General features: G+C 40.7%; 1 protein-coding gene across 20 annotated transcripts in view; it reads left to right on the top strand.

The window, feature by feature from the left end:
* The window catches only part of DMD (dystrophin), a 2,138,536-nt gene that overhangs the window by 1,819,722 nt on the left and 306,224 nt on the right, over nt 1-12,590 (top strand). For all 20 annotated transcript variants that reach the window (XM_058713880.1, XM_058713888.1, XM_058713887.1 and 17 more), the window contains one exon: nt 4,994-5,140. In XM_058713880.1, the coding sequence (XP_058569863.1) occupies nt 4,994-5,140 (147 nt within the window). The remainder of the gene's footprint in view (nt 1-4,993; nt 5,141-12,590) is intronic.

The following is a 12,590-nucleotide window of genomic DNA, read 5'->3' as shown; positions in this document are numbered from 1 at the left end:
ATTCCATGATACGTTTTTCAGTCGCATTCCAGCTAAAATTTAAACTCCCTCGCCCCTGACAAAGAGGCACCTGACATGACCCCAAACCTGGATCAATTGTTTTCTCCATGCTTGCAAGGAGCACTGTTGGAGAAAGAGAAAATGGGGCAGACAAGTTCAAGATTTCAGAAAAATGTTGGTCCTCGGCCTCACATGGGCCCTCAGCACTGTCTCGCAACCTCACTAGTTGCTGAGGTGTGCTTCTCTCATGGTCTCTGCCACAACTAATCCAAATGTTCCCACTCACCCTGAATTCGCGTTTTCATTCGATGAGTATTTGTTGAGCGCTGACTTTATGGCAGTTCTGTTGCTTCATACTTCGTAGAGGAACTGAAGGCCTTCGAAGTAGGGGTCCCTTGACTCATCTCTTTCCAATCCTTTAAATGGCCCTTCTGTGCCGTGCAGACTAGTCTCTTAGCTACCACGTCAAAGCTTCTCCCTCCAAAATGATGTTCCCTTGTTCAAAGATAATCCCTTTCTTTTGTTGTAACGTGATTGATGACTAAAGTTCTAAATCTATATTTAAACAAATCTTTAGCTACATAAGGATAGGCAACGATCTGATAGCCAATTTAATTTCATAAAAAGAAGAAAAACTTGACATATCGGTCTTATATATCATTCTAAATCAGTACTTTTATATCTATAATCAGACAACATTTAATGAAGTGAAAATTCTGCCGGCATGAAACTAGTCATAATAAAATTAGACTTGGTTTGCTCTTTCATGGAGAACATATTCCAGATGTTTAAGTGATTCAAAGAAAAGCCACAGTATAATGGCTCCCTTCAATGTTTTCTCACTCACTGCCTCCAAACTAGAATAAAATCTAATGAAATTCTGGTAGTATTTAAATAGCACAGGATATTGTTCCGAGTTAGCTGCGCTTTTTGACATTTGATGTTCAGTGTTTAATAATTTGGACATATATTTATAGGTGTGATATCAAAATCTCTAACATTTGAAAGATAGGCAAACACAATGTTACATCCACTTAAATGACACAGTACCCATATTCATTTTTTACATAGTACGCCTTGTGACAGTGTTTAGGGGGCCGTACTTCTAGGCTTTGACTGTCTATAGCCATGAGCCACCCTCGGGTGGTATGGCACCACCACCGGAACCTAGGGCAGATGCCAAAGTGGAGGGTGACTTGGAACACTCTCCTATCTCCCTTTTCTCTTCCTCTTTTCAACCGCCCGGTTACCTTCTTTCCTCCATTCTCGTGTGCCCTCATGGTGATTTCTAGATGGCTACAGTTTTTCTATCAGGCTCATGGGGATATCTCCCCAGAATCAGACTTCACCCCAAATTATCACTTGACCAACTGACCTCCCCACCCCCAGTCAAAGCTTCCATGTATCCTACCAGAAATGTAATCCAGATGAAACTAAACATACGCCTTTTCTTCCCCCTTAGTTAATGATGATCCTAGTAGCCGTTAACCGTGGTAGTCAAATAGCGGGAGTAAAATTTATTTCCTCTGTTTTGGCTGAAAACCTAGAGTTCAACAGTTAATTGAAAAAGTCAGTTAAATCAGGGAATCATAAAAAGTAGGTCTTAAACATCTTATTCAATCTTAAAATAGTCACCAGTATTTTAGCATCGTGTGAAAGTTTCTTGTTTAAGTGTAGATTCACTGATTGGACTCCTCTGTAAATCACACTGATGATGAAGAAGTTTCGATTTCCCGTTCCAGTTTCTGTAATGTCGACAGAGTCCGTCAGGACAAATGGAAGGCATTCTGTGTACAGAACGCTCCTAAATTTTTCGCAGAACTTTCCTCATCTTTTCCAGTCACCCCCATTCAACATTTGCTTTTCTTTTTCTTTTTTAAACACCCTTCTAGAGTGTTCGACCTGGTTTTTGTAGAAATAATAACTTACTTTCTTTCAGACTTAAACTTCTTTGGACCGTGAAATCTTTTAAATTATGTAATTGCAAAGCTAACTGGTGCAAACAGGTTCGAGAACATACCCACGCCTGACAACTCAACTGATGGGAGCTGAAGGCTGTACGTAGTGACAGATAGCTCTATCGTTTTACTTAGAGGCTGTTAGTTAGAGGTCTCGGTCACTGTGATTCACAGGGAATGAAGACTGGCTACTCTGGTGAGTCTTAAGTGGAGATCAGTTAAGATAACTTCTACTGTAATTGCTGGATAGGAACGATGACAACGAAAAGAAGCCACAAGATCCCATGACAGGGGTGGTGCGGTGGAGGTAGAGAGAGAGGGAGAAAGAGACAGAGAAGCAGAGGAGAAGGAGAGTGAGTGTTGTGATTAATTATGCATATTGGAACTTAATTTTTAATCACCTTCATCCTCCAAAACGCCGGCGCAGGATTAAAATCTGAGTTGACTTTGAGGGGAGGAAGTGAAAATCAAAATCTTGTAATAAAAGGCATTTGAACACGTACATTATGTCATCCAAAGGGAGCTGAAACCTACATGTGATGAACTGAGATGGCTACTCAACTTAATGGCCGAGAGCCACGCTAGTGAAGAGAGATGATTAGCATCCCGGGTTAATCCACACTTTTGTCGGATTCTGCCTGGCTGTCCTGCCATCTCTGCGATGGTTTCCCATTTAAAATTCCCACTCGTATGATATTTATTTATGTTCACTACAAACACACGTTATTATCCAGAAGAGAGTGGTTCCATTTGGTAACCATTGCCCTTGTCCAGGCTCCTCCATTGACATTTAAGAAATCTGTCTTCTAACCTTTTGTTACACAAAACAAAGTGATTATGGGTCATTTCCTTGTAGAGATATGAATTTACATTGATGGCTTTTTACCTCCCGCCATGGGATTCTTTTAATCCGTATATTTATTTATAAGGCAATGGAATAATAATATTTAGTCATTCCCTATAAAAACTTTCTCAGTTTCAGACTGATTCCTCTGACATTCCACTGACATGAAGTTGAAAAAAGATCAATACATAAGATGGGATTTTTTGCATGTGTGTGGTCAGATAGAAAGATTTCTTTTGTTTTCCTTTGTTTTTATTTTTTATTGATATGTAATTCACAAGCCATAAAATTTGCCCTTTAGGGGCACCTGGCTGGTTCATTCTGTGTGGATCATTCGACTCTTGATCTCAGGGTCATGAGTTTGAGCCCCATGTTGGGCGTAGAGTTTACTTAATAAAATATATATATATATATATTGTGCGACCTGTGCTGATCTCATAGTTGATAGGTTCAAGCCCTGTGCCGGACTCTGTGCTGACAGCACAGAGCCTGACTGGCATTCTCTCTCTCTGTCTCTCTCTCTGTCTCCCTCTCTCTCCTGTCTCTCTGCCCCTCCCCCGCTCATACACACACTTGCTCTCTCGCTCTCTCTCAAATAAACTTTAAAAAAATTCACTCTTGGGGCGCCTGGGTGGCTCAATCGGTTGAGCGTCCAACTTCGGCTCAGGTCATGATCTCGCGGTCCGTGAGTTCGAGCCCCGCGTCGGGCTCTGTACTGACCGCTCAGAGCCTGGAGCCTGTTTCGGATTCTGTGTCTCCCTCTCTCTCTGACCCTCCCCCGTTCATGCTCTGTCTCTCTCTGTCTCAAAAATAAATAAATGTTAAAAAAAATTCACTCTTTTACAGTGTACAATTCAGTGATGTTTAGTCTCATCACAAGATTGTGCTATCAGCAGCACTGTCTCATTCCAGAACATTTTCATCACTCCCAAAAGAGACCCCATGATTCTCTAACATAAAATTTTTAGTGACCAGTTTTTTAAAACATTAAGTTCTATAGAATTATTATCACAAGGTCTTAGAGTATCTAAGAACTATATAAGAGTCTCATACTCCATACATTACCACATTTTAGTGGTGAGATATTCAAGTTGATTTGACAGTTTGAGAGGACAATGCCATTCTTGTTTAGAATGCACATCCTGGCTCCTTTTATTTGGAGTGGGAGGGATTCTGGAGGGTTATAGATGAGGTCAGTGTAAACAGTGGCTTCATCGACATAAGGAACCAGAGAAATAATACCTGCCAGGGTCGAGCAAGTCAAAGCAGCACATAGAACCAAGTAAGTGATGTTGTCCTTGTGCATAGACATTACATTACACAAACTGTTCTCCTAAGTGAGGGAATCTGTCCCTTAGAAATTGCTCATTGGAACATTTGGACATCATGCATCATGTTAAAGATCCATAAATGTCACCTCAATAGGGTAAATATGATGCATGGTAATATCCTCCCCATATCTGCATAGGGTTCTTCCCCGGACAGCCAAGAAGCCCCACGGGAGCCTTCCTAAGTCATTGCCACAAGGACTAAAATATCAGGGGACCAGGAAGTCATTCTTAGGGCTTGAAAAAATACCCTAGTCTCTAAATGAATCTATTTATTATGCATTTGGTACAAAATATGAATGTAATCTTTTCTGACTGAGTATACCTTTTTATTGTAAAAAAAAAAAAAAGAAAAAAAGGATCCATTTCTGGCTGGGAGGTGAGTCGAATTTAGAATCTAGCAAGATATTTTTCCTGTTGCTTTCCAATCCAGAATTTTTTTTTGGAAAGGTATATAATAGTAATTTGTACTCTGGAGGCAGGCAAACATGGATGCGTGTCCCAGGCTCCTCAATTTTGACCCACTGAACCTTGGACAAAATATAACCTCCGTAAGTTGTTTTCTCGTGTGTAAAATGAGAGTTCTCCAACTATGAGTCTCATAGGGTTATTCTATAGGGATAAAACTGGATTATGGAGACAGAGCTCATCACAGGATCAGGCACCTAAGAAATGCTCATTAAATATTCGTGATTATTATTCACCCATTCACAAATGATCAGGGTAGTAATACCACTATGATAGAGCAAACATCACTGACACTCCACCCCAAATAGAACGAGATATCTTGTAGTTCGCATGTGTCTGTTTTTTTGGCTTGTAGTGTTCTCATTTACCAACTTGCCCTTGACTCTTTCATACAGGTGCTTCGAGGAGAAATTACACCTCTGAAAGAGAATGTCAGCTACGTCAACGACCTTGCTCGCCAACTCACTACGTTGGGCATTCAGCTGTCACCATATAACCTCAACACTCTGGAAGACCTGAACACCAGATGGAAGCTTCTGCAGGTAAGCACATTATGAGCATTACAGTTCCTTGTTACGTTGAGAGGATACACAGAGAAAGCTTGTTTGTAAGGAACAGTAAAAGTAATTTCTTCCTGTGATGTTCGCGATAATATTTCATGAATGTAGGATAGTTTATATTCTGCAGTAAGATCCTCTATAATGTTCTAAAACCTTTTAACAATAATTTTTATAAATAGCTTCAAGTTAGACCTTCCTATACCTTGCAATAAACACGGAAAATAATGCTGAATCGCGATAGAAGGACTTAGTTACTGTCATACAATTACTTTGTACTATCGTTGCTTGGATTCTTTAAACATCTCTACCTTTGGAATCCTAATTTAAACACCAGTCAATGGTAAGACATATGCTAGAATCATTTTAGAAAGATCACTCTGTCACAAACCTACACATGCAGGTTTTTTATAGGTGTGCATAATAAATATAGGGACCATAAGCATGCTCAGGGTCACATTTACTAGCTGTGGGACCTTAGGACCCTTCTGTGTTTCAGTCTTCCATCTGAAGAAAATGCAGACATTAAATGTTGCATAAATTCTAGCTCTTAGAGTTATTGCAGTTATAATTATTATTATTACAGTATACAGCCTTTGGAATCAAACTTACTGGGTGACCTTGAAGTCACTTGTCCTCTCTGGTTGTCAGTCTTCTCATCTCTAACTTGCTTGCTGTAATATTAAACAAGTTAATTCATGTAGAGTTGTTAGTTCAGAGGCTCATAGTAAGAACTCAGAAAAGGTCATATGTCTCTATGTTCCCTATGCAAAGGATACTGTTTAATACCCCAAACCCTAAAACTGATTTGACCACAGAATTAGAGAATTGTTTTCTCTTCTTTTCCAGTTTCATAGGATGCAGAGAGTATGCTTCTGAGGACAGAGAGGAAACTGGGTTTAAAAATATTTGCTTTCAATGTTTTAATAAAAAAAAAATGATAAAGCAGATAACTTTTCGTATTGGCAGCCCATTTAGGGGTATGATTGAAAGTCCTGTTCAAGAATTTCTAGACCTTTAATAAAAACAAGTTCCAAATCCAAGACCTCTTGAGATCTCTTATAATTTAATTCCCATTGTGATGGATAGTTTTGAAATATTTGTATGATAGATGGTTATAAGTGGCGTTGACCAAAGCAAGGCAATATAGTTAAGCGATTACATGCCTTTCTATGTCTGTTAGTTTCATAGTGGCCAAGTACTGCTAAGACCTTATCAATTTCATCCTTAGTATGTTTTTAACTTTAAGCATAAATAAGGAAAGGAATAAATGTCCAAGGAAAACCAGTGGCCATCTTTGTTCCATTCAAGCATTCTTGAACTAGATCTTAAAATTTCTTTTGGAGAACCAAATGCCGCATTTGCTTTCAGAATGTAGTGACGAGATTGGTGATCATGGCATGTGAGTTTACAAATGAGGTCAAGAGATTATGACTGATAGGGAGAGTTGGGGTTTTTTTTAATTTTTTTTTTAGTGTTTATTTTTTTTATTATGAGAGTTTTTAAAAATCAGTGCCAAGTGCTCCGTCGTTGCACTCTTTATTTCAGAGGTAAAGAGTGAGAAAATATTAATAGCTTAATTGTCACTTGTTCTTTAAAAAGCGTTGAGGACTTGGTTATAAGTATAGGGCAGTACATGAAAGGAGCCGGTGTAGTGTAGTAACAAGTAGACTGGAGGGAATAGTATGGGGCCTGACTTCCCACTGACGCTCAGCTGTTCTTCAAGACCACGTTGTCTTGAAAAAACCATTTATCCTCTCTCGGCTTGAATTCCCTCATTTGTAAAATGAGGCAATCCATTTGGTCTCAGGTCACATCCAGCTCAATCCAGTGATTCCATATCTGGCTATCTGGGAGAGACACACATATGGCAAAAATTGACTTTAGAATCAATACAGTTGCTTCCTCTATTCATAATACAGATGTGGCTTGTTGGAATTGTGTTTCTCCTTCTTTCCTTTCAACTTTTAAACCCCTCATCCCAAACCCACGCATACACAGCCTCCTCATACTAAACAGTTTGATGAGTTTGCGGTACAAGCTTTTATGGTGGCAAATTTCACACGTTGCTGTTTTGGGACCTGACCTTAAGGATATGCTTAAAAAGTGTTTCCAGCAGAAAGCTGATAAATCCAAGGTTTGGGGTCGCACGTAACTGAGTCCATTTTTTTCTTTGACCATAATTGTAACCACTCTGCTATGTTGTCAGCGGAAGTCCTTGTTCAGAAAGGGAACAAAGCCAAGAAATGAGGTTCACATCAAATAATTTCATCCCCATTACTGGAAGAGCAAGTCATGTGTTCTATCGACAACATTTTACAGTTAGAATAATGTACCTGACTAAAGAATCACCCAACTTCTGTGGAGGGACGTTTAAGCCCATCATCATTATAACATTATATTTCTATAAAAATAAAGAATTTAGTCACTTCCGGGGTGCCTGGGTGGCTCAGTCGGTTAAGCGTCCGACTTCAGCTCAGGTCACGATCTCGCGGTCCGTGAGTTCGAGCCCCGCGTCGGGCTCTGGGCTGACGGCTCAGAGCCTGGAGCCTGCTTCCGATTCTGTGTCTCCCTCTCTCTCTGCCCCTCCCCCGTTCATGCTCTGTCTCTATCTCAAAAATAAATAAACGTTAAAAAAATATATAAATAAAAAAATAAAAAATAAAAAAGAATTTAGTCACTTCCAATGCTATGCCAGTCATGAAATCATGATAAAAAAAATAAGTACAAATTCATCTCTGCTTCTTTGTCCACAAAGACAAAGAAAAACTGAGAAAGAGAAAGGAGGAGCAATGGGGAGGCACATATAAACCTAAGAAGACAAGTCTTCAATTTGGGCAAAATAGTGTAATAGAAGAATAGTACCAGGCTATATCTACTTGTTACCAGAATATCCTGGGTCGAGTTACACAACACATTAATTTCTATTTAAAAAAATTTTTTTAACCTTTATTCATTTTTGAGAGACAGAGTGCAAGCGGAGGGAGAGGCAGAGAAAGAGGAAGACACAGAATCTGAAGCAGGCACCAGGCTCTGAGCTGTCAACACAGAGCCCGACGTGTAGCTCGAACTCACAAACCGTGAGATCATGACCTGAGCTGAAGTCAGATGTTTAACTGACCGAGTCACCCTGGCGCCTCATTAATTTATATTTTAATTTTTTTTAATCTTTATTTATTTTTGAGAGAGAGAGAGAGGGGAACAGAGAGAAAGGGAGGCATAGAATCCGAAGCAGGCTCCAGGCTCTGAGCCGTCAGCACAGAGCCCGACGTGGGGCTCGAACCCACAAACCACAAGTTCATGAGCTGAGCCGAAGTCTGATGCTCAACCAACTGAACTATTCAGGCACCCCTTTTAATTTCTATGTTAAAAGAAAGCCATGCTGGGTGTTTTTTTTTAAGCTGTGTGTAACATCAGTCAAAATGATAGAAACAGATAAGCCATGTAGATACGACAACCACAGCAGAGTGTAAGACACAGCCACGATTTATCTATACACAGAAATACAGTGTATGGAGAGCTCTGAATTTATTTGGAATGCGCAAAGAGAAGGTTAGAGGCATTGGTTTCGCTGTTTGAAACTCGGTGGGAATAAAATCCCATTTTCTCCCTCAGAGGGGACACATTGGTAGGGATGTTTGTGCTAGACCATATGACAATGTGTTTTGGGTATAGGAAGCCATCATTCCTTGTAGTTACAAGGATTTTCATGGACATTATCTCATCTAATCCTCATAACATTATGAGGATTACATATTATCACTATTCCTTTTTACAAGTAAGGAAACTGAGACTTTGAAATAATAACCGACACAATCACAGTCACCGGCTCGTAAGTGTCCATCAAGGTGTGAATCAGACCTTCTGAACCGTGACCCCTCGCCCCCGACCTTGTTTCTTCTTCTCCAAGTTCTATTTAATTCGGACTTAACAAAGTCATACTTTAAAGCTGGTTTGGGCACCACAGGTATGAAATACCTGGCTTTTTCCACGCTTCTCTTTTTTGAATGATCTCAAGGATCTTAACTTTGAAATCTCCCTTTTACAAGCCAGTGGGTGAATGAGCTCCTCCTCCCAGTGTACCCCTTAAAATTCACACCAGTAGTTTCCAATACAAAACGCTAAAGCATTACATTCTTCGTTGTCTTTAGAATTCAGCAACTGTCCTAAGGCCAACCAAAAGTGATTTTAATGAATTAGCTCTTAAAGCGGAACCAGTGATAAGACTTGATCCCGTAGACGTGAGCATCAAAACCAACTGGGAAGAAAGTTAAACTGAAGATAAGCTTTTCTCATTTTGAAGCCATGCATACATGTTTAGTGATGTAGTCATGCGCTTCACTCACCAAGCACAAGCACTAGGGGGAATAGTCTCCTCCTATTCTCCTCCTACAGCAACAGAAGCTGCAAATACACTTTAATATAAAGAGCACGTGCTTTGTTGACTGTGGGATGTCTGGAATGCAATCACTTGAAAAGTATCGACTGTGAAGACCTTTCCAGGTCTGACCATCTTTAACTATGTTTAAGGACAGCCTCATGAATTACGTATGTTTTGAAAGGTTTCCTAAGATTCTTCCAAAGTCAGGCAGACGTACTCCATCTCCACATCTGTGTTAACTCTCTGCCAGAAGGATCTAGACCCTCATCTTCGGCACACACCGTTCCTTCTTTCCTTCTTTCCTTCTGTTTTCACTCGGTCAACTGTGTACCTAGTATATACTGCAGTGGTCCTATCTGGTCCAAGGACATACTGACCCAAATCCCCTTTACTGCTTCGGCCATCTTGGGAAAAGTTTAATACGTGGGCTTTCTTTTATGGCTTCCATAATGGCCCATCCTTTCTCCCTTTCTCCATGTCGTAAACAAAAAAATAGGCTCCTGCGACCCTAATACGATAAAAGTACTACCTTTCCAAGATACCTGACTTAGAAATTCTTCCGTAATTTCTGACTAGGAACTTGATCTACATTATCAAACTGGTAAGATTTGTAGAAGGAGATGGGATCATATTTAGCTAGCCCACAGAAATATTTGCATGGCTTTGTTGTTTAGAAATTGAGCAAGAGTTTTAATTGAAGAATTAGAAACTTCCAGCAGAGCAGCTAATGGTCTTTACTTTGGTGAGATAGCTTTTCAAAGCAGGCTTCTAACTATATATTTGTACGTCCATCCCTGTCAACCTTGAGCAAAGGATTGGAACTTTTAAATGTGTTGACAGATTTTGAACATTTTCTTCCTACTCTTTCATTTTTAAGGATACCGTACTAAGCATTTTGCATTATGGGCAAAATGCTTCCTTCCTTCCTTCCTTCCTTCCTTCCTTCCTTCCTTCCTTCCTTCCTTCTAGGCAGGAAGCCTAGGTGAGTTGTGCCATCTGTTCTGACAAATAATGCGGACCTATTACTAACGGAGGGTAAAGAGAGGACATCCGACTTCCATCCCTTCAGTTTTGCCAAGGATTGGTTCTACCAACGTCTTCTTAGTATGTCCTTTTTTGGCTGTTTCTTTTTTTTAAGCATATTTATTTATTTTTTGAGAGAGAGAGTGGGAGAGGGCCAGAAAGAGAGGGAAAGGGAATCCTAAGCAGTCCCCATCCTATCAGCGCAGGGCCTGATGTGAAGCTCGATCTCACGAACCTTGAGACCATGACTTGAGGCGAAGTCAAGAATCAGACGCTTAACTAGTTGACTGAGCCACCCAGACACTCCCGGCTGTTTCTTTTAATGTACCTCAAATGATTCTGCCTGAGGTGAGACCGCAGAACCCAAGAGAAAATGAGGAGTCTGAGGCCACTCTCAAGGGAGAGGCATTTTCCTACATCAGTGGTTCTCAAAGGTTCATAGGCATCCGAACCGCCTAAGGACTTCTTAAAAGACAGATCACTGGTCCCCACTTCCAGAGTTTCTGGTGCAGGAAGTCTGGGCTGGGGCCTGACACTCTGCATTTCCAAGCAGCTCTCAAGCGAGGCTGATGCTGAGGATCCAGGGACCACACTGTGAGAAGCACTGTCCTACATTAGGCACTTGCCAGGCACAGCCAACTTTAAAATGGTGTCTTCCATAAGACACTTTGAGAAGTTTAGAGTCATACTGTGGAAAATAAGCCTGCTGCCACGCAGACGGCTCTGTGTTACAGTGTTACGGTGCCTCAGCAACGTGGAGACCCAAGCCCTTCGCTTGTCTTGCCGGCAGGAAGAGGAGGGCAAAGGGAAACTTCTAGTAGATTCCTTTTGGTAGACTTGAGAAATGTTGTGAGTTAGTTTACATAACAGGTGTCAGGGACTCCGTACCCAAACTAAAATATTGTTATGTTGGTTCCATGTTGAGGTGATAATATTTTCATATATTGGTGAAGTAAAACAGATGATTGGAATTCATTTCCCCCACTTCTTTTCTATGACTATTCCGATTTGAGTATTTTTCTTGAAAATGGACGAAGTGAGCCTGTTGCTTCAAGTAAAACAACGGACAGCGTTGGGTCCTTTGTACTTTTTTCATGTGTCTGCCAGAAAATTTAAAATGACATAGGCAGCTGTCATTATAGTTCGATGGGATAGCCCTGGGCTGGGCTGTAATTTGCACAGATGTAGCGTGGATAAGATTCAGCAGCAAAGCTTGTTAAATCACCTTCACTGCCCCCTCCCCGGCCCAGAGGAGATTTAGTAGGTATCGGGTGAAGCCTGAGATTCCTTCCATCAAGGTCCTGGGAGAAGCTGTTGAAATAGAAGTAATACTTCTCTCAGGTAGGGATCCTCTGATTTTTGGCAAGTTAATAAGGGATCCACGGGCTTGAAACGATAGGAGGCCACCATCCAAAACTGTTGTCGCGGTGTAGGAAAAACTACCCGAACACATTCTAAACTGTAAGTAAAAAGACTTCACCTGTAACATCGAGTCGGATGCACCCCCCTGGCAGGAGTTTTTCAAAAGCTCCAAGTAAAGGAAATGAGAAGAACAAAGAGGAAAGAATGTGTTTTGGAGAAGGTTAGGTCAAAGGATTTGTTGACATTAGGAATAGAATGAAGTCGACTGACTTCAGCTCAGGTCATGATCTCACAGTTTGTAAGTTCAAGCCCCACGTCTGGCTCTGTGCTGACAGGTAGGAGCCTGTTCGGATTCCGTGTCTCTGTCTCTCTCTGCCCCTCCCCCACTCACACTCTGTCTCTCCTTCTCTCTCTCAAAAATAAATAAACATTAGAGAAAAAAAAAAAGAATGACCCATGAAAAAAGGCCAGTTAAGAGGTAGGAAAACATCTTTTCAGTGAGGAGAAAACAATCATTTATGCTTAGCCTCGTCTCTGTTAAAAAAAAAAAAAATTAGAAGGAAGTGAACAACTCCCTTTAAAGATTTGAAAGAATGAGGAATACGTGAATCTAAAAAGTCCAAGATTGGGGCGCCTAGGTGGCTCAGTTGGTTAAACATCCGGCTCTTG

Source organism: Neofelis nebulosa, chromosome X (genome assembly GCF_028018385.1).
Source record: "Neofelis nebulosa isolate mNeoNeb1 chromosome X, mNeoNeb1.pri, whole genome shotgun sequence".
Classification (NCBI taxonomy): domain Eukaryota; kingdom Metazoa; phylum Chordata; class Mammalia; order Carnivora; family Felidae; genus Neofelis; species Neofelis nebulosa.
This window is presented reverse-complemented; position numbering and strand designations above follow the sequence as displayed.